This window comes from Stegodyphus dumicola, chromosome 2, assembly GCF_044657685.1.
Source record: "Stegodyphus dumicola isolate Sdum_Otavi_A_Nest chromosome 2, ASM4465768v1".
NCBI lineage: Eukaryota > Metazoa > Arthropoda > Arachnida > Araneae > Eresidae > Stegodyphus > Stegodyphus dumicola.
In genome coordinates, this window is record NC_140769.1 from 249,630,639 (window position 1) to 249,654,838 (window position 24,200).

General features: G+C 28.6%; 1 protein-coding gene across 3 annotated transcripts in view; it reads left to right on the forward strand.

Moving 5' to 3' along the window:
- Positions 1-23,662, forward strand: part of LOC118193502 (poly(rC)-binding protein 3-like) — a 135,056-nt gene extending 111,394 nt beyond the window's left edge. For all 3 annotated transcript variants that reach the window (XM_085812004.1, XM_085812005.1, XM_035364602.2), the window contains 4 exons: positions 4,636-4,717; positions 7,879-8,023; positions 8,219-8,338; positions 9,245-23,662. In XM_085812004.1, coding sequence (XP_085668130.1) covers positions 4,636-4,717; positions 7,879-8,023; positions 8,219-8,338; positions 9,245-9,557 — 660 coding nt within the window. In that variant the 3' untranslated portion in view covers positions 9,558-23,662. The remainder of the gene's footprint in view (positions 1-4,635; positions 4,718-7,878; positions 8,024-8,218; positions 8,339-9,244) is intronic.
- The last annotated feature ends 538 nt before the right edge of the window (positions 23,663-24,200 follow it).

Sequence of the window (24,200 nt, forward strand, 5' to 3'; positions counted from 1 at the left end):
CCATATATCTTCCTTTCCCTGAAAATCCCTGGCCACGTTCACAAATCTTAGATCAGTGGTTCTCAACTTTACTATTTCATTTTCATTGTACTTACATCAGAGAGAAAACTACAGAATATCATCGTATGTACTGGGCGAGTAAATTTTTTAATTATTTATGCATGTATTGCCTTTCTTAAAAATAGCCATATGTACAGTTACCTAAAAAACAAAACAAATTGAAAAAAACTCGGCTGTATATTATCAGTAGTTTTTTAATTATTTTTATATTTATGTTTAATATCTGAGTGCATGTTATTTTTACAAATTACATGAAAATCCTTTTGGGGAACAGAATAGATAAAAATGATAATTTCAGTGATTGTTTAAATGTAATTTCAGAATTGCATTTAACCCATTAATTTCATAGGAAAAATAAAGTTCTGTATACTCTGCTGTATTCGAACAACTAGGTCTAGGAAAATGCTTTGTGGCTATTTTTTCTTAAAATTATGTATGAATGGCAAAATGACCCGGATATCCTTATTTTGGTTTGAAAAAAAATGTTTAATATTTTTATATTATAAAATATTTTTATTACTAGATATGAAAACAGAAGGCTTATGCCTACTGCATATGAAAGAATAAATAAGTTATCGCACATTATTGTTTTGCACAAGAGTATATAGTTTAGAGTAAATTCTAGAAATAAAATTCAAGGTTATTGCGTTATGAAAATCTCTTGCATGTTGACCCTTTCACCATCTACAAGGCAAAATGAAGTGCAGGAGGTTAGAGGCTCAGTAACCCACACATTTCCAAATCTGCATGTAATGTTCAACTCTCCTGAAATGTGGCAGTTAATAGCCTGTTGCTACCTAAATAATATAAAAGTAGATTAGTGGGCAAGCCTGCCAGATGAGCAGGCTGCGACCAAAACAAAGTGGAGTTTAATACATTTCAGTATGAATGAAAACGGTTCATTCTTTCCAAGCAACAACCAATTTGTAAATAATTTTTTACTTTCCCAACCAAGAAATAAAAACTTTTACACATCAGGTTAATATGTTATACATATGACATCATGGGTTGATCTTTACATTATGGTAACTTGGCGATTTTTTGGCGAAAATTTGGCAACCAACTCTCCTACAGCAACCCTCTATTTTTTTTCCCCGCCGCCATTTTGTCTTCACGAAGTAAAGACATGTTTCTTTTCTTTTTATCTACTGAACACTTCTTCCAACAATCTACTAGCCGAATTACACTTATGCTAGAAATTTTATCAAACAAAACTGCTTAATCATGACAAATATTCACTGCAAAATTGGGAAAAAGTGCACAATACCATACTCCTTACGCGTTTTTCAAAATAACACATACACATAAACCATGTACACGGCGACTTATTTTTACTTAAAAAAACATCCCAGAATTGCACAAAAATGGCATTGCACACACTCTTCACTATATCCATGTACACTGCTTTTTTCTCATAAATTACAAAAATTTCACAAAAATACATGACAATTTTCTCAATCTTTAAACCCGGTAAAAAGAACATGTATGAAATTACCTGATCGCGAAAAAGTATTTACCCTTTACAAATATGAACATTTCCACATATAAAATAAATAAAATATCTAAAAACTTTTACCTCTAAATCATCTATTACATTATACACGTCACCAACGAATTCATACCGCAAGCATTACAAATACTTAGTATCAAATATTTAAATTATTTCCATGCACGTTTATTTCAACTTAAACGTATACCAAATTCCTACAAACATAAAATTCACAAAATAACTATCATTTCATTAAAATATAATTAAATTCAAAAACACTACTTGAAATATAAATGAGCACATACATTAAATTAATAAAAATTACCTTACAATCCTAATTACTTTAAAATAAATCATTGCTAATGACAATTTTCCCAATAATACCAAATTCCTTTCCACCTTACATTTAGAACAATGCATAAAAATAATATCCTCAAATAATTAAAAATACTAACTTACCTAATCTTCTTCAGAATCTTGATTACGTGGCGGATACACTTTTCTAATTCATTCAATAAAATAATTTAAAGATTTTTTCTGTGAATTTTTCCTCCATACTTCTTCCTTCGCTAAATAAAAAGCAAACTTCTCTTTATCACAATGCCTAAATACCCATTTCGAATTTACTTTAGTTAGGGCCATGGGATCCAAAAATTAAACAACACTGTTTCACACAACACAGAATAAAGCTAAATACAAAATTTCCACATTTTTTTCCCGCTTTCCCCCCTTTTCCGATTAAAGAACCATAATTCGTCCATTAATATCACATGACATATCCCATGATCTCTCATTTCCCTCACGCAAAATAATGCGTAATTGGAACTGAGTACTGCTCACATTATTACCAAAGTCCCAGGTAGTAACCTTTATCGCCTCCAAAATGTCGCCGAACTACCAGTTACCATATTGTAAAGATCAACCACATCATGATTTAAATTTATTGTAATATAACAGCTTTTTCTCAATACCAATAAAAGAAGTAATGTGGCAATAAGATACCGTCATTATCCTAACCTAAAACAAAAAAGTTGCCAACAGCACTATTTATTTAAAATGCTGACATTAAGGAAAATGTTTCGACATACAATGACGTCACATGCAATCGCTTGCCCTTTTTCAAGTCAGAATATGATCTTATATAATAATAAAATATATATTAAGTTTGGAAGTGCTGTTTTTATTTTATATTTTGTAAAACTTACAAAATTTTTATTAACAAACTCTAGGATTTGAGAGCGAGCAGTTGACACACTTTTCGAAAATCCCGTAACACTTTCCGTAATGCCCCAGATAGCCTTTCATTCAAACAAACACAACCGCCCCAAACACCTGAAATTGCGATGTTGTTTTCTTCCCTCCCCTAAGGTATGCAGTAGCAGGTGCTGTTTCCCCAAATGCATTGTATCAGTTTATTGCTGGCAGATTGTCCCAAAAGGATTTATTTTCTTTAATTGTTGGAAGTAGAAAGGATGTCATTTGAAATCTTCACTCTTCTTTATACATTAATGGATGAGGACTAGAGGAAATTGTAGAAAATCATTTCGAGTTAATATACAGTTAGCGAAGCCTTCGGTTTTCAAAGAGTTAATATCTCAGCTGATTAAAGTCAAAGATGAGAATGCTTGAAATGGCTTCCTATGAATTTTTGAAATCGAGAATAGTGCATTTAATGTTTAGAAATGCTATTTTTATTTCATATTTTGTAAAACTTTGAAATTTTTTCAAAGAAATTCTAAGATTTAAAATCAAGCAGTGGCAGCACTTTTCAAAATAAAGCACATTTTTATCTCCAGTGTGCAGGACTCTATTCAGAAAAACTCATGCTTTTGGTAGTGGTTCAAAGTTCACTATGTCCTACACAGCAACAGCCCTGGGAGGTGAGCCGTCATGGATATTGAGAGGCTTTTCAGCATGTTACGCAGGTCCAAAAGGTCCCGTGTGTCAATTTTTATTATTACGTATCTGACGCCCAGCAACGTCACAGGGGCCGAACTGGTTGCAGACATGCTGTGGAAGTTTCCAAAAGTCAATCTCACCATGAGAAGATGAGGAGTCCTTAGGGACGAGCAAATTAAGATGCCAGTCCGCAGGAGGGTAACACACTTCTCTATCGTGAAAGAACTTTGCAACGAGTTTACGTGAAACTGGTTAAAGACAAGTCTCGACCAGCAGTGATAGTCATTTCTCAACCACCAGTCGGTATTTTGTCCCTACCCGCATACCTGATGAAGTGGTTTTAGAGTTTTTAATTAATATCTCAGCAAATTAAAGTCATACTTAGATGAGAATGGTCAAAATGGCTTCTAGTGAATTTTTGGAATTCGGGGTACCTCTCTTTACACAATTCCACCACCACACAAACCACTGCCACAAACAGACAGACAAATGCTCACAGATTTTTAATAGTATAGATTATCATATATATGTTATATATGTTATGTGCTGCATTCTTACAATAGGGTTAGCTATAGAAAACACTTTTGTGAATAAGGAGATACTGCACCGTATTCATCCATATAAGTTTAAATCATGTGCTTGCTGGATAAATTGTCTCTCTATAGGCAAATGCATAATACAATATGTATTTACCTTATTGAAATAATATTAAATCATGTATTGAAAATGTAATTATATCAATTCTGTAGGATACATGTGATTTTTAACTGTTGCACTTATGGTGATTTTTATGCATTGCATGCAGTATTTCTTTTGACTGAAATGGTGAGATTTTGTGGAATATGTTCATGTATATTGTGATGTGTAGCTTCTCATAAATTAAAGTTTGCTTCATTATTTGTTCTTTTCATATGCCTAATGATGGAAAGCATAATTTTTCTGAAAATTGTTAGAAATCCCTAACAGAGCTATATAGATTGTAAAATTTTATTATTAATACTCAAGCTAGTCACATACAGAGAAAATAAAATTCCTATACCAAATAATTTTTCAAAATTTTTATATTTCATAGAATTCTTTTTAAGGTTATACCATCCATTTATACAGAAATGTTGAGAACCACTTTTATTAGATTATTGTTTATGTGCGTGTGTGTTGTTGGTTGACCCCCCTCTCTTTCCTCCCAGCTGAGCAAGCTGCAACATCTGGCAACCCTTCAGCATGCCTCCACTGCACCCCTCTTGCCTGGGCACACTACGTCACCTCAAGGTAGTCAACCCCTACTCTTACTCTATCCTACTTTTCCTACTTCGCTTCTCCATTGTTGCCTTTAGCCTTTTTTTTTTTTTTTTTTTTTTTTTTTTTTTTTTTTTTTTTTTGTTAGGAATGTTAGTTAAATTAATTTTCTTGATCCTCAATACAGTGGCCTCAGCTGAATATGAATTCTTCAATTCTTCTTGTTTTATTACATTACATATCCTGCTATAAATATTACAAGGAAAATTCATGGTCTTGCATATAAATTTAATCACATAGATTATATATTATAATTTTTTTTCAGCTGTGTGTATATAATGTGTTGTTTCATTGTACCAAAGGTGAAATTGTTATAGATATATGAAAAAGGTTCCTTCTCATCTGGAAAATCCAGGAAAGTAGCTGAAATTTATAAATTTATATATATATATATTGTAAACTGTGAACTTTTTCCAAAAAGTCACAAAAGATGGGAAAGTGCCATTTTCTCAAATAAAAAAGTTTGTGTTTTAAATAGTAACCAATGAACAAAAACTGTCTATGTAAAAAAGAAAAAAAAAAAAGAAAGAAAAACTCCTATAATCTTTTTCTTGTACATTTCTGACTTTAAATAAGAATTATGAATGGATCAAAATTTTAATACTTCAAATAACATTAATGAACATTCTTTATGCTTTTTCAAAATGTGAAAGAAATTAGTTAGAATTTTTAGATGTGCAGCCATATAAATTAATATCGCTTCATTAATGAAAAGTGTCTACAAAAGTAGGTAAAATTATGAAGCAAACAATTTAATTATATAACTCAGAAATTATTTATTTTAGAAGTTTATGGCTTACATTATTATGAAGGAAAGCAGCCCAAGTTTTGTTTCTTATATTATCACTGTCTCTAAATTTCAACTTAGAAATAGTTTATGACATGGCATGTATTCAGATAATACTTGAAATCATTCCATATTGCTGGAAATAGAACTCTAGCCATAATATCCATTATTTAGACTTTTTAGGTATTCATGTTGATTTGATCAGTGCTGTTTTTTAATTAAGCTATCAATTGAAAACACTAAGAGGGAAAAATGTTTGATTGAAGTATAGTATACTTTCTGTGGTCTGGCTCTTTCTGAGTCTGATAAGACTTTGTGTAGTCTGGTTCTGATTATTGTTTTTAGAGGAATGGGTATTTTTGCTGGTTTGGAAGTTGTATTATGCTTTGCATTCCAGTAGTCATAACAGGGATTTAGCCTTTTCTTTGGTCTGTGCATTGTTACTGTCCTATATATAAGTGATTTACTATTTCAGTTGCCTTCATCCAGATTCTGTATTTTCGAAAGAATTTGTCTAAGATATGCAATTGTAGTTTATATAGAATTAACATTGAATGAATGTAATTGGTATTAAAGTTTATGCTTAATTAAAAGTCCCATTATATTTTGGAAAATGTTATTTTCTTACGTATACCTTTTTCTACATGTACCTCTTATGCCTCTGCCTCAATAAAGTTCACTTGTACCATGCAAGTTTAATGTGAATATTTTGTGAAAACCACCTTAAGTGGGAGAATATGACTGTGAAATTCTACTGTTAATAATACTTATTGTGCTTAAGAATTTATACTTTTAATCAACATCTCATTTTATCTTATAATAATCAAATGACTAAAAAAAAAATTTTTTTTTTTTTTTTTTTTTTTTTGTCTACAGTCAGTTGTTGTTGAGGGAAAAAGGTATTTTTTCATAAATGTGAACCACCCACTACCTTAAAAATCCTTCATGAAGACATTTCTCTAAAATGTAACCCTTTAATGCTTTCTTGTAACAAAATAATTTGCACTTTAATATACTTAGTTCTGCTTGCTTGTTGATGTAACAATGAAATATGTAATGTCAGAACACAGTCTACCCCATTTCATAAATTGATTAAGAATGTTAATTGTGCATAAATTAGTATTTTGTGCTTTAATACTATTAGATACATCATTATGTCTCGCACTTTAATGATGTTTTTGTATTTAAAACAGTTTAGTACAGTGTACAGTGTCTTCAGGTATAGTAATGATACTTTTTCAAGGGCATTTTTATTTATGTTTAAATAATTCAAATATATATTCTTCAAGTAATTCCCTTAGGAAACCACACATATACCAGAGACATTGCTGTGCTTGAACTCTGAATTTGGAGACCGTATTTTCATCACTTCTTTATGCTGAAGGTGTTCCAGAGCAAGGATCCTTTCCAATTGATTCTAAACCTTAGGTTTTAAATCCCTGAAAACCTGTGCTTTTGATAAAGCAGAGTTTCTGTTGGCCTGTTTAATTTTTGCAGAAGCTTAGTCACATTATATTCTAATTTGACACAAAACTTGATTTGTCTTTACTCAAAACTTGGATCACTCGTTTTCATGACACATAAAGAAAATTCCATGAAGGAAGCAGTAACAAAGTATATGTGAACGCTGTGAAGTTGCTGCTCTAACTGAAACTATAATCTCCTGGAAAAGGCAACTGCTCTTTCTGGAAGGCAAGCAAAAAGAAAAATTAAGTAATCAAAATTTAAATTTATCAAATGTTTCTGCACTTCATTGGTATTTAGACTGACTTACTGATGTTCTACTGTTTTTGTTCTGAAATTAGACTTTTTAATGAAATTAGAAGGATAACTTAGTGTTTCGTTTTATTATCCCCCTTGAAATTTAATTCCTTCTAGTTTTGATTGTATAGGCCACTGTATTGAAGAAAGAGAAAATATTATGTAATTGCTGTCATGTGGTGCAAATCTGTAACTCACCCCCTTAAAGATATCCAAATATTTACAGCTGTATCTTTAGAATTTTCTGTCGCATGATATATTTATTATTTTAGTGGAATAAATTATTGCAGTATTTTATTTCTAAAGTAACTTCTCAATAATCCCCATTTGAGTTTGATTAGTAATAACTTTCACTGATTTATTTAAATTAAATGTTGAATTATTGCATGGAAATATCTGCAGTCTAAGCCCTCTAAAGTTAAAATAATTTTATATTCTTTTTATTTCTTTGTAATCATCTCTATTTTCTGTAATCTTGTAAAAACATTATTATTATTTTGCGGTGTTTAATTTTGTTTTGAGAATGTTATTTTGTTATCAGTGTTTCGATATATTTTGCAGTAATTTGTATATGTATATATTTTAGCATGGGCTTCATTAGCAGCTGCAAATAGTGTTCGTTCACTCAACAGAGCTGCTGTAACACCTAGCTCAACTGCTGAAATGACTGTTTCAAATGAACTCATTGGGTGCATTATTGGAAAAGGTGGAACAAAGATAAATGAAATAAGGTACTTAGATTTCTAATTGTGTTTATAGGTATACAGAGGAAAACTAGTATGTACTAAGCACATTCAAATATGCAGAATAAGTATGGAGAAGTATTTGAAATAATACACCTATATTTTATTGTTAAACTATATTATTTTTATGTAATGTATTTTAAACTATAATTTAACTTAAATGCCTTTGATTTTGTTTCTAAGGCAAATCTCTGGAGCTATTGTCAAAGTTTCTAACACTGAAGAAGGCTCAAAAGATCGGACTGTTACCATAACAGGCAGTCCTGCAGCTGTTAATTGTGCTCAGTATCTTATAAATGCAAGGTAATTTAAGATACTTTTGCATTGTGTGTATTATAGACCTAACTTAATGTCAATTTATCTTGGCAATTTCTATTAGTTAATCTATTTCTATTTTACAATTAAAATATCAGTAAACTATTAATCTCTTTGCATGTGCACATAGTGCTTACATGAATACATGAGTGTGTGATAAAGTTGAAGCAGTAACCTGCTTTTTTTAATGCAATTCATAAAAATATTATTTGAAGCATAAAATATTTATCATTGTGATTACCAAATTGTTTGCCCAAGATATTAGATTGTGTTAACTACAAATTTGAACCTAACAAACTGGAACTGATATCTTGGACCAAGAAACTAGAATTTGTGTTAAAGAAATATCTACACTACATACCAAGAAACCAGATTGTGTATTATAAGAATATTTATACCATGTTTGATGGCATTACAAAGTCTGATTGCCTAGCAAAGAAGTTCTGCTTACACCCTTGTGATAATATTTGGGCAGTTTCTAATTGCTGATAGGGTTCTTATTTTGAAAATCAATTTAGATATGTTTTTTATTATATCGCACCTATGAAGCAATAATTAACTGTATGAGTAGAAACTGCTTTTTATAATAGGTAAATGAGTTGGTACTCTATATTTGGATTATCATCTTGTAATAAACTTGTAATAAATCATATCATCTCATAAGTTTATTCTGTATTTTCATCGATGTTCTAAAAGTTACTTATCTCTGAAAAGTTTTAGTACACAGTTAAAAGCAAATAACATATATTTATGAAATATTTTGAAGATTAATAATAACCAATTTTGTTAATACTTAAAATCTATATTTAGTTTATCATCTCATAATAAATTCTCTTCTGTATTTTCATTGATGTTCTAAAAACTTTTTAATTATTAGTTTGTCTTCATTTCTAGCATTGAAAGACACAAGAGTTTAGACCCTAAACCAACACCAGCATCACCAGCTACAGTGAGTTTTGCACCATCTTTAGCTGCAGCTCCCCTTAGCCCTTTGGCAGCAGCTTCTCTTGGCCAACTAGTGAAAACCACGCCATCACCTCTTTCTTTAGGCCTTGCACCAGCATTTTTGCGAGGATCTGCAGCAGCTTTATTTGCAGCTAATTTCAAGCAATTTCAAGCTAAGAACCTTTCTTATAAACTGAGAGCTTCAACAGCAACAACTGGAGGCCTCAAGAAGGATGATAGAAACAAGTTTTCCCCTTACTAGAAAATAATATTAAGTAGTACTGAACTGTGTGCCAAAAACAGTTCCTGCTCTTAAACATGTTAACAGGGTTGCCACATATGCTCAGAGCATTGATATTTGTGGCTATTCACTAATTCAAAGTTTAAGAACTCGTATGTACTTAATATTTTCTGAATTTTATCGAACAGGTGACCAAAAAAATAATGATAGTAATAAGCCTATATTTAAGAAATTTTTAATTTCAATGTCTTTTTCTGATGTGATGTCACTTGAAATATGGAATGTTGACATTCTTGTGTGTAATACGCAAACAGTTGCATAAAATGCTTGATAAAGAGTGAGTTTGGATGCAATCAACTCTTCAGGTTCAATAAGTGTTTTGACTGACTTAAAAGCATTGGTTTTTAATCCCTTCCACCTGACTGCAGAATTTTTGCATCAATGTCTGCAGTCCTTATTAAGAAGTAAATCATCTTCTGTTAACACTTTAATGTATTAATTGTCTTGTATATCCTAGTCAAAAAAGTGTTTACTGCACTTTTATATCATTCTGCACTTGTTCTCTTATTCATCATGGTGATATTGGCATATGCAAGAATTTTATTCATTCAGTGTGCAATTATGTGTGTTACTTATTCCCCTACACCCTATTTTTGTAGGGTATTATAGTAATGAATTTCAGTCTGTTTTCAAACTCTCACTTTTTTTAAAAAAAAGCACTGAAATGTATTAGCTGCTTTTTCATGAAAATATTCTTTCTTAAATGTTTAGAAAATATATGATTAAGTATAATTTTAATGCTGAAGATGTTTTCAAAATATTCATTCATTGCTTAGTCTGATTAGTAACTATTATTAGTTTTCCTTTCATGACTTGATGAATGATTGTGTTTTTCCCAAATAGTGATTCTGTTTTGCATCAAGTAGCATAGTTTGTTAATTTTTTTTTTAATTATATGGCTCCAATTCACATATCATTCAACTCTTAAATCAGACCAAATTTTGCTATTATCAACTTTTGCTATCTTATTAACTGAATGTTACTAATCATCTAGTCCAAAGACATGAGTTGTCCCATGGACTAGTACCCTTGGAGAATTTTCTATATTTGTTGTTGGCTGCATATCAGACAATATTTTGTGTAGCTTTTGAAAACTCTTGAAATATTTTCCTATTTAATCCACTTTAAGATGCTAACAAAAAGTAGAGCTAGATATTTTCTGCTCAATACATTGTGATGTTTTCTGGGTATTAAACAATTTTGAAGGGGTCCTTTACCGAAAATGTAGCTGTACTTTTTTTGTTTTAGAAGATTAATAAATTCTTAATTTTACCGCTTGTTAGATTAACTCATGTTAGTCAATGGCAGTATCTTAAGGAAGTGTATAGTTAAATTTCGTAAAAGAAAGGATACCAAGTTTAATTTTATATTTATGAAATAAATTTGTTATCATTTGTGTTTCTTTCTGTTTTTCTAATTTTGGAAAAGTGGTTGAGGGTTTTTTAATTTTGAATAATTTTTGAGATCTATTATTAATTTTAAAATTTAAATGTTCTTATATTAATTTCACTTAATTTCAACATGTATTCATTTATAAAAGAAAAATACTTGTCCTGTCACTGCCCTTGGCAAAAATGAGTTCTTTTTCTCTTTAAATGTTACTCTTTTGAATTGTTGTAATAAAATGTAAATTTCAAGCATATTGACTTAGAGTATGATAAATCTTTTTTATAAAGATGTGATTATCAAAAATGTTAAATATTGTATGCGTCATTTATGTACTAGGATATGTGATATTCAAATATATGCATCAAAATTTTAAACCTTCTATTAAAATATGCTATTTTTGCATTTGCTGGAAATTTTTAATAGCACTTATTTATCTTTAGATAGCCTTCTGTAGATATAGCTAGTGTGTGTATGTTAATATATGTGTAAATATATGCACAAAACTAAGTAGTTTCTCCTCAGCTTTTAAGGTCACATTATAAGCAGTTTCCTAGAATGCAAGAGAGAGCTAAGCGATTGAAAGCACATGTAAATTAGGTTTAGTATATAATAGTGAGTAGAAATTAAGGATAACTAATCCTTGGGCAGTATGAGTTTAAAAAAAAAAAAAAAAAAACTTTCTTATTTTACTTCTTTTCTGAAGTTTTATGTCACAATGTAAATTATATAAGGATTTTTAATGACTTCTAAAAAATTGTATGAAATGCTTTTGGAGCCCTTTTACTTGACATTTTAATGGTACATTAACATTCAGATATTTGTCTTCAGAATCCTTATAACATAGGTTAGTAACAACAGTTTTAGAAGAATGAATAAATTTGTAGATGGAAATTCATCCACATCTGCACCATTTAAATTGCCTCTCTAATCATAAATACCATTGCATCTGCATTGTCCATGTTGATAAATTAGTTTTTGAAAATATTTCTTTTCAAGCTTATAGCAAGCATTTTCTTTCTCTTTTGGCCAAATATTGTTTAATATTTCTTTCTAAAGATTGGCACTGTGACTCTAAAAATTAAATTTCATTTTGGTAGCTTTATTATGTATAAATTTTCTAATTAAATTTAGTAATCATATTATCATTACTAAAATTTCTTTGGAACAAGCTGTTTTATATTTGATGCAGTTTCCCTCAATACAAATAAAATCCATAGCTGCCAACTCTTCTGGTTTTTCATCACATCTTTCGGTCTCCTGGTAGATCACTGAATCTCCAGGTTTTTAATTTAAGTCTTTACTAAAAAAAATTTCCATGCAATAAATGAAACTTAACTAATGCAAATTGCATTTCCCTCTGCTTCTAGTGATTTTCAGAATAATTTTTTGTATTAAATTTCATTTATTCTGAATTGTGTTTATTCTTATTACATTTTATTGATCTTTCTATTATTAAATTTTATTAGATTTTATTTGTTTTAATCTAATGTACGCATTTGCAGACTTTTATATAAAGATTTAAACAGAGTTTAATCAGTTAATATGAGTATTTAATTTTGTTTACTTCAGTATTTGGTACATTACTAAATGAACCCGCTCGAATAGTATGGCATTAATTAATAATTTTTTATCATATTTAAAAATACTTTAAAAGTTTTTCTTCACTATTCAGGATTTTCTCAGTTCAAAAATTTTAGAAAATTCTAAAAATTGAATAAGCCAAAGAATATCCAAGTAAATGCTAATATATTTTACATCAGAACTGAATTAAAAGTAGTTCAGTAACCTGAACCATGCATTATAAAGTGAATTAAAGTCAGTTTGGGGTGCCCTTGAAATAGCATTGCCGCGCAGTGTGAAAACCTCCTGGTTTTTAAGATTTCAAAGTTGGCAGCTATGAAAAATCATGCCTCATAAAACTGAAAATTCATTGCATGAAATAAAATGAGAAGCATGCTTATTTCAAATGTTCAAAATTGTGTACTGCTTTTGATGAAAAATTATTTGTTTGGTACTGATTCTATGAGTTGAAGAGAAATTACTTTGCATTTTTGCATGTAGAAAGTTGTAAATATTTGTTTTTGTTCAAAACTCAATTTATTAGTCTTAATTTTGTCTGATATGTATAGCCAGTACATAAAATTTGCTTACCCCACAAGATAATTTTCCATGTAAATATTTTAAATTATGAAAATTGTGTAAAACTTGTGTTTCTCAAATTATAAAAAATGTTTTGTACAATGATTTTTACAATAGGTAGTTTTGTGATGTACAATTTTGCATTCTAAACTGCTCAATTTTGTAATGAATCTAAGCTAATATCCAAGATTAACTTTTTACAGTATTAGTTACTGCTTATGCATTTTCCTCATATAATTAATTGAAAGGGGGGACTCTGCAACTTATAAAGCAATAATATTGGCATTAAAGAAATCAGTGTATACACTTTTGGGAAATTTCATTTTTTGGAATGCCATGAAAATTATTGCTTTAAATTATATTTTCATAGCTATTGTAGAATATTTGTCTTATTGTTGTAATGTACACGTAAGTGTAATCTGTAATTTTCTATTGTATTGTGCTTAAAAAGGTGTGTGGTGACTGTGAATCATGAACTCAAAACATCTGCTTAGTATTAAGGAATCAGGCTATTTTTTAAATCTGTCTAATACAATTAACTTTTAATTTATTTTATACGACAGCCACCCTTTTGGTTGATTTGTTGTGTTTGGTAATAGAAATATTTAATATGATTGTTAACTTTACATATAATAACTCCACATTATATCACATATACTAGGATAGGATATTGTATGGGATGAGCAAGCTTTGATCATATGTTGAAAGTTGCACTTTCTGTATCTGCTATTAAAACATTTCAGAGTTTAGTGAATGGTGATTCTAAAATTCCAATTTATTCCATTGCAATAATTAATCATTAATCAATTGTTTTAATATAGACATAATGCCTGTGTTGCAGACCTCTTTCTTAAAATACAGGGTGTTTTGAATGTATCCTCTTTTTTTTTTTTTTTTTTTTTTTTTTGAGTAAATATATAACTAGAATTGTCTTGCTTTTCTGTAAGATAAATTATCAGTACAGTCTAGGCTTGCTTAACAAATGATAAGCATAATAGTAAATAAATGTAAAATTAACTTTGCTGTTAAAATAAGACATGTTATAAGCTGTTCCCTCCTTACATAATGTATAATCTTTTATGGACATTGTGCATAACAAGCACAAATAAATATTTTGCTTGTATAACTATTACACTATTAATTATGTTCCAATTTCTATTGGGTATGTTTCATTGCTGCAGTCTTGTACATTGTATTTTTAAATTTCTGAATGCCTTTCTACTGGTTTTCATATAGATTTAATCATCCAACATTTTATTGAATTACTTAGAATGCCAGAATATTTTGGTTTTATAGCTTGCTTCAAGTGGTCTTTGCTTTTTTTTCCATCCTGTCTTTGCTTTACACAAACAGGCAGTCGGCATAAGTTGGAAATTCCTTTCATCAGTGAGCTAATTAATTGCTTTTGTAACACTTTTAATAATGGCTGACTGTGGTAATACTTTGCTTCAGTATAGATTAACAAGGTAAGAATAAAAAAGAATTGTAATGATAAGCTAAATGTGTTGTAACTAGAAGAGGAAAGCTGTTGTAAAAATTTCTAGGGAATTTTCTTCTTTGTAAGGTTTTCAAATATGCTAACTTTTGAAAGCTTTGTTGTGAAAACAGGATATGGTAGTCTTAGAGGTTTGGTCATCATTTTGGTTGTTTGTCCAACAAGGAAAGGCAGCTGTTACAGTCATTAAATAAGTTAATATTCTTATGGCTCTATTTCTCTGTATTTATGAATACAGTTCCAGTTTTTATTCTTCGGGTCATAGATTTTAAGAAGTTTAAATTATTAATCTAAAGAGTTTTCAGCTGTAAAATAAGAAATTCCATATCCACATGAAACAGAGCATTCATGAAACAGAATTTGAAATTATGAATCTGAGAACAAGATTAATAGGAAATTCAAATAATTAGTCATTGGGTGGAATGAAATTTTATCAAATATAAGTGGTAGATATGTTGGAGATTCTCTTAAGAACTTAACACTATTTTTATAAATGTCCAATTAATGAGTTAGATAATTTTCTTTTAAAATCTTATTGTTTCTTTTAAATTCCCTCATTTTAAGAAGCTGAAGAGAAAATATTTAATTAAGTGATATAATGTGGCTCTTAAATTTATATATGCATATTTTTTCTTCATTCATTTTTCATTCATAATTCTTCAAATTAGCATTGTTATACATTTCTGTATTTGATTCCATTCCTGTCATCTGACATTCTGTTTGTAATTTTGGCTCTAAGCCAAATTGTCAAGTTCAGTATTATATTCATGGAAATATTCTCATAGATTTGCAAATTTTGCTTTAAAGTGTATTAAGAGTTCTTAAAAAATGTTAAATATATTCATTGTACTATCTGTGAGAGAATTATGTGTAATAAACATAAATTTGAAGTTCATGAATACATGTTCATTATGATCCCTACATAGTTCTGTATTACTGAGCTTTTATGTAAGCCATTTTTTTAGTCAATGAATGTACAATTTTAATTATTTTGATCAGTTGTGAAGTCAGAATATTTTTGTTGTGTAAATGTCACTTTTTCTTTATTACGTGTTAAAACCATTTCATTACTATCTTGTTAGTTTTTAGTTGAATGTTAGATTTGTGAATAGTTATTATTGAAAAGTATGCAAAGCAGTCACATAAAATTTTGAATGATAATTTTACTGTATGCTCTGAAATGTGTTGGTTTAATACCAATTAACTGAAATCTATTGTTAAATGTAACATATGCAGTTAATATAAATTTTCAAATGCTTTTATATTTTATAACTTTTGACAGTAAAAGTATTTATATTAGAATTCTATGCAATTTTAAAGTGGAAGTAAAGGATAAGGATTTAGTGCAAATGGCTGCCCTATTCAGCATTTAAGACTTTTTTAAAAAAACTAAATTAATATACGAGCCAGTTTTTGTTGCATATGAGAATGTATTAAAAGTCTGATTTTTCCGTTTCTATGTACCCTTTGTTGAAAATAGGACAATATCCCAAGATCTGTCAATGTTTCAGATTCCAGTAACATATGGTTTATGTGGAAGTGCTGGAAATAGCAGCAAGAAATTGCTGTAACTTAAATGCTCAAACATATGCTGAATGCTTAAATAATTTTTTGAGTGTCAAGGTGTCTGCACCTATTTTTGAAAGGAAACTTTGCATAAACTAATTTGTTTTTTAATTTCTTAAAAAAGTTACATTTAAATAAACATTTATGTGATTTGTAATGAATTTTGAATAAATTTCCATTCTCGTGTCATGTGTGGCTGCATAGTAATCTTTGCCAGCAGCATGTAGTACAATTTATTTCTCTCGATGTTGAGCTTAGAAGTTGGCGATATTAGAATGAGAAAAAAATGAGATTTAAACATTATTGTTTGAAGAAAATAAGTCTTATAAACTTAGTTTTCTTAAAACGCTTTTTTAATCAAATATATTTTTAGGGCTGATTTTGACTTTTGGATGTGCTGATAAAAAGAATTATCTTGTCAGTGAGTTAAAGCATTTATCCTTTACTTCAGATAATTCTGGCATAAAATATTTTTAGAAGTAAATTTAATAAGGAAAATTAGTCAGATTTATTTTAAATTTGAGATCTTTGTTTAATGTTAATAGTTGATAAACTTTGATTTCTTGCATTTGCATACTTTTACCAACCCAAGCTTCCACAATCAGTTGTTTTTAGAAAATATAGATTTATAATGTTGTTAATATGTGAAATATGCAATTTTTTTACATAATTATCATTGTGTGGTACCTTTACCTTGTCAAAACTTAATAATTTGTTTGTATGAGTAATATATTTCTTTAGCTGTTATAAGCAAATTGTTAGAATTCTATTCATATTGTAAATTTTGAAGTGACTACCTTTATAGAAATCTGCTTTAAAGTTACTTTGAATACGTTTTATAAAATTTTTCTTCCAGATTTCTTGATTTCTTTCCAGTAATGTATTGTTTCTTGTTACTATTCATTATGAATTAGCTAAATATAATAAAAATTTGAAAACTGTGGAAGTGCACTTGAAGTGCTCTGGTATTACACAAGTTAATTACAATTCCTTTCATCATTAAATAACATATAGTCAAATTGGTCAGCCATTTTTTGATTTATGAAGTGGAATCCAAGATTTGTTGCACTTTGTCTGCCTTTTAAAAGTAGATGGTATCCTCTGAGGTCACATTGAATGCTGATTATATGATGCTAAGTGATGTTAAATAAATGTCTGCCTGAATTAGAAAGTAATTAGCATGGCATCATTTGTTATTTGTTGGTATTATATTAATTCATCTTAATTACAGGCAACCTTTTTTGTTGTTTAACAATATATTAATGCATAATAATAAGCAAAATAAAAATGAAGGGTTTAACTAATCAAAAACATGTTTAGTTAAATGGTAGCCAGCCTGAAGGAAACTGGGAGGAAATAGTTCAGTTCTCTTTGCAAAAAGCACTTCACAGATCTTCAGTATGATCCAAAAAATCCTTAGTAAAAGTGATTAAAACGTTTGATTTATAAAGTTTAACTCTTTGACAACAAATGATATGCATATGTCCCACTAAAAGTTTTAAAAATTCAAAATATAAAAGTCAAAAAGTACTTAGGAACTCACGTATCCCATTTGTAGAATCAAACCAGTTGTGTACGTTTCATCTTTTGTTTTCAGTTAGCATTAAATATTTTCCCACGAATGCCTTTTTTTCCCCTTTTTAATTCGTAGTCAAAGGATTAAGTATGTAGCACTAGAAGGAATTTTCACCCAAATTTTAAAGCATTTTAAGTTTTGTATACATAAAAATGCAATTTCCTGCCTTTTTTTCTTCAAATAGTTAAAATTATAAAATCAGATATTTATTATACAGTAGTGAAATTCACTTAATTTGATCCATGTTTTTCCTTCAGTTAATTAAGTAATATGGTCTGTTAAGGGATACTTTTAAATGCATTTTGTAATTTAAGCAAAATAAAGCAGTTCAGAACTATATTATGCCTCTTTATGAAGAATTAGAGACTTATTAAACTTTTGTTCTGTGTCTTTAGTAAAAATATGATGATAGAATATTACGATAGTAAATTATAATACAATGATAGTAAAATACGATGATAAGATCTTACTAATAGAATAAAGATCTATAAAGGTAGTCATTTTACTGTATTTTTTTTTGGACTTCTTATTTTTAGATTTGTTATTGTTTTATGTGGTAGATATGTTCATTTATTTACCACTGATCTTAGGGCAGCTTTTGTCGATGGTTGTGCCACAAAATTTTTTATTGGCCTCAATCATTTTATTAATAAAGATGTAATTTTGTGAAATATTGTCATTTCTGTTATGGAAGTAAGTATAATAATGGTTTATTTCTGAAATTTGAGAAGAAAATTGTTAAAATTAAATGCTATTAGAAATTTTTATATCATTCATTACTGTCCTGCTTTATAGGAAATCAAATATGTGGTTAACTGTCCAGGATTGATATTTGGCATTTGTATTGCTGAGCTACTAGAATCCATACTGAAAAATGTAACATATAAGCTAATGTTTACAGAAGGAAGCATTTAAAAATATAAATTATTTTATTAAACTAATACCTTCTTGAAAGAATATCATTGCAATATGAAAAAACATATATATTTATCTCCCGTATAAATTGTTTTTAAAAATACGAATATGAGTAGTATAATTTTCAGTAAGTATTTTGGGTTTTATTAGGGAAATAATGGCAATCATGTTTGCATTACTTTTTCAGTGAAATTTAGAATACTTTATATTTAGATGTGTTATAAAAATATTTTAATAGTTGTGATTGTGAAAATTAAATTGTGTGCCAAAAATGTTGACAACTGCTGGCTAGACATGTATTTGTTTATTGTTTTAGGATCTATGTATTGTCTTAGAGCTAAATTAACCAAAGCATGATCATTGATTTTGTTCCATTTGTATACCAGATGTCTTATTTTTTATCTTAATCCAGGTATTTAATATGTTTCGTATCTATATTTTTCCATTAGGATATGGAAAATGTTATTTTTGTTGCATATTTATTGTTTGTTTCAAATATTAGGGGCATTTTATTTCTTATTTGTTATAGTTTATGCATAAATTCTTATTTGTAATAAATTTTATTGCATAATTTAGTTTATTGTTACATTGAAGACTTTTTTTGTTGTTTATTATGTTCAGTTTTCCAACATTTAGTGAGGCGTCAACAAATTACTCCACTTGTTAGAATATTTTTACATAACCTCTGTGTGATGATATGCATTATGTGTACCAAAAAAATGTTAATACTTAAAGCTCTGTGCACAAGTCTGCTTTCCTTTAACTTACAATTATGAAAAACTGTGGTATAAAAAAAATTAAATGTGTGTTGGAAATTGATTTTAGACTGATATGCAAGCATCATAATGTATGTACATTAGTAGGCAAAAATATCTATTTTTATATAAATATTTATATATGTATTTAAGAAAATAGCAAAATTATGTAAGGTTTCAAGACTTGTTGAACTAAATACCTTCAGCACCTTTGAGCAAGATGAAAGTTGTTTCACCGTCCAACATTTGGCATTTGTAATAACTTTTTTTAAGATGTAGATCAGTTTTATATTATTCTTATTAAAGTATTCCTGCAGGAAAAAATGTAAGGAAATTATCTTTATAAAAATATGTGTTGAGAAAGATCCTTTGCAATAATTAAATAACTGATAAAAATATGAAATTTTGTATGTCATCTTATTAACATTGATTTCTAATTATTCCACATATAAAATTTGAGGATCATACATAGAGAAAGTTTCGTTGTGTAAACTTTCATACCTAATGCGATGTATTTTCTTTCTGAAAAAAGATGGCGCTCTAAAAACAGGAAAAAAAATGTGTGGTGAAAATATCAGAATTCAAATGCTAAGACTGTGATTTTAAATTATCAATATTGAATGTACATTTTTGCCACTGACGAACTTGAAGTGAATAGGACATTGTTTTAATGCCATAATTTTATTTATAAATTTTTGTGTCACAGTGTAATATTTGTAACCTTTTGATGGTCATCATTACAAATTTACAACTTAACATGTTGGGAAGAAAGAATTGCTTAATCTAACAACTGCCGAAGTGTTAAGCATTATTTTAAACGGTGACATTGTTTTGGCTAGGATGACTTAAACTGTTTCATTTGTAATATGTTTTCTTAATTTGACTTCTTAGGGGAATGCATTAATTAAAGAAAAAAATTTAAAGCATTTTATAGTTTAGCTCATATTAAATGCAAACATATTTCAAATTGTCTACTTTTTTCCTGTTAAAATAAAATCTGAATTAAGTTTTTATGAAAATTCAAAATATAATATTTTTGAATGAGAAAAGAACTTCATAAATTGGGAAACAAAGTATTGAAAATAACACACAAATAAAAAGGCAAGATTATTGATTGGCATATAAATGTGTAATTACTATGGCTAATCGAAACTAAATCATGAACTCTCTCAAATTTGCCTGTCCGAATGTTGTGCTGATTGTACAAATACTCGTAGATTCTCCCTCCCTAAAATTCTCGGATATGTATTGTCAAAATGCTTATATTTATGTGTTATTTCATGTCACTGTATACTTATGTTTGTATCATATATTTCTGCTTACAGTACAAAGTTTTGTTTTGTCATAGAATTCAAATGGTGAAATTGCTGCCTGTGAGTTTTTAAAATTAACTGAAATTCATTCAGCCAGTCTGAAAATGCAGAAACTTGCTTAAGCCTGTTTGATATCAGATTTCCCCCCTCCCCCAATCATTGCTTTAGATCTCAGAAGTAAAGCAGTTAGTTATTTAGGTTTAAAATAATATTGAAATGAAAAAATTTGTACTTTGAATTGGTTCTAGCTAAAGAATGTTAATTTAATCGACAAAAAATATTAGTTTATCTGTTATATTATTATTTATTTACTGCTTGTTTTAAAACATAGTTTTGAAAATGGTTCTGAATATTTTTGCACCTTGAAGAATTCACGAAAGTAACAGCCTCTGTCAAAATTACAGAATTCAAATATTCAGTAAAGTCAAATTTTAATCTTGTAACCAACTAGTTTTAATCAACAAATTTTAATCTTGAACTTAGATGAATGGAATATTTTTGTTCATCATCGTGTTTCATTTCTTTTTATACTAAACGGTAAAAATATCTAGTTTCTGATTCTGCAAATCTCCTCAAGCTACTTCATAGCTGATATATCGTGCAATTTCTGGAGGGAGGAATTCTAATCTTCTACCAAGTAGTTAAAGTTTGCTATCTGTTATAAATAAGTCTTCTCTTTTGCTTCTGCCTTCTGAATTTCAGTCACTTTGTTAGATTTGTCCTACTTCTTTTTTAATGTGACAGATTTAACCGTCATAATTTTGAAATTTAATGCTCTTTGCATGATGGTACCTAAATTTTGGTTTATTCTGCACCTAATTTAATTTTTCTTCTTGTGAATGTCATCATCGATTTGAAAGTGCTTTTCCACTCATAGTAATTTTACATGCCTAAATACTTACTATAGTCACCTTAAAGAATGTCTGCTGCATTTCAGTCAGCTGCAGTTTTAAAATGGAGTTTTAACTTAATGCTTCTCAATTATTAACTCAATTTCAATTTAGTAATGTATTTTCAAAAAAGGAATCTTATATAATATTTGTAAAAAAAGTAAATATATTTTTTCAATAAGTAATTTTTCATTAATTATATCTTAAAAACCTTTTTTTAAGTAATTGAAGAAATTCATTTCATCTATTGAGTTTGTCTTTCTTGTATCACAATTTGGCAAAGGCTTTTTCTCTTCAATACAGTACTTTTCCTCTGTCTTGTGAATATATACGACCATGTGGTTTTGACTTTGGGGGGGGGGGAATTCTTTTCTGAGCGTTTTTCATGTTTCGAGAGCGCGACTTATGATATATATTAGATTTATATATAGGCATTTTGACACAAAATCGGACGTTTCTGAATTAACATATCGACATTTTTTTCTTTCGATTCTGTAACTCAACTTATGACTAAATATTAAATTTTGTAAAATTTTGTGAAAAGTTTATCTTGGCGGACTTTTTTTTTACTCTGCCCCAAGACTTGGCGAAATTCGTAATTTATGGAAACCCATTTCCCTTTCATTGTGCACGAGCAGAAAAAAAAGATCCATCCTTAATTCTTTTAAATAGTTTTAACGAAGTGCATAAACCAAATCTGGCATTATAATTGCTCAAAACAAGTATACCAAATTTCAAAACGCGCCAATATGTAAATTTACATGTATCTTGGGAAATTTCATATAAAAAAACTAATTTTTTGCAGATATGCCTTGAAATTCATATGCTTTGAGGTGATGGTAAGAATTTTATAAGTTATAATTAAAAAATGTTTTCAAAAAGTTTATAAAAATTACTAAAGAATGCAAATTTTAAAAAGAAATCAGAAAATATCTGAATTTTATTTGGATTTAACCTAAATTTTGAATTGTGAAAGAAGGAATCAAGTAAGTTTAATAATAAAAAAGATATTATTAAATATGTTTCAAATTCAACTAGCACTGAGGGACTAAAATTTTGAAAGCTAATTTTTTAAAAACTACTCGTGGGATGTTTATTAAGCTTTGAACTTTGGCATAGTTTGAAGCGTGGAAATATGCAAAAAAAAAAAAAAAAGTGTCCAATTTTTTGTCAAAGTACTTGTGTTTGGACAACACTGTAAATATAATATATATCTTTAGTCATACTTTCGAGACATAAAAAATGGAAGTTAAATTTTTCGTCAATCGGTCCAGTTGATATATATATATAATCGAAATAGAAATTGAAAAGCTAACAAGTAATGTGACCTAAGACCTATTTAGTCTTATATATATATATATATATTGGTGGGGGAGGTGCAAAGTTTGCAGAATGGTTAATGATATTAAATTGCTTTTCCTATAATTGAATATGGTACTGGCAGTAAACCATTGCATTTTCTTTCTTTTTTTGTAAGTTTTATATTAGTTTGTTTTTATGGGATGTTTTAAAGCAAGTCTGTATTATAATTATATTGAATATAACTTATAAAGTAAGGTGGTCTTAAAGAAGTTTTCTTTGTTTTTGAGAAAAACTGCAGAATTTTTTAATAAATTATCATACAAAATTTCATAATTTTACTCTGAAAAATATTTTGCATTGTTTCATAATGCCTGTTGTACCTAAACCATTTGAAAATATTATCGATTATGAATCATTTTTAAATTTGATACTACCTGCATTTTGAGGTGTAAAGTCTGTTAGACATCCTGATATTTTAAAAGCAATGAAATTTATGTTTAAAAAAATTTTTTTTATCGTTTTAATTAAAAATATGTGAGATGGCATTTGTGCACAGATGCTTTAAGTGTTTGGTCTAGAGAAACATATCAAAGAGGAGTAAACATATCGATAGTGGTTGCAAATGAAAGATGAACAAAGTGTAGTAACTTTGAATAGATTTTTCACTACCTTGTCACTGTATTTTAATATGCGACTATGTTTCAATAAAAGATTATTATACACATCTTTCTGGCGTTTTATTTTTTAAGACTGACGGTTTAATGTCTTTCGCACGATATATTTATAAACTTCGAACTATTCAAGGACAGTAATATATTCAGTTTTCATGAAAATATAGGAGTAATATACAAGGCAAAATTATACATTTAAAGGGACATGTGACAAATCGATTGACGAAATGCAACTATTTTGGTACAAATGTTAATACGGTATAACTTTTTTCAAATAAGCGTATACTCTAAGTTCTGTTTTTCATTTAAAATAGCTTGTAGATTATATAAACACATAAAATGTAAATTTAAAGCTTAATGTTTTTAAAAACCAGTTGTTTAATTTCTCTTACCTTTGACGAATCTTTTGTGACAGTGTGCTGGTTTGGTACACTTTTCTTAAAAAATACTGCATCAAACTCCTTCAAATTTTGCATGATGGTTAAAAACATATCATTTAAGAATAATAAGCAATATTTTACATTTTACTTAAAAAGAAAAAAAATTAAAAATAAATTAGTAAAATCTTGAAAATCATAGAAAAAAATGGTATT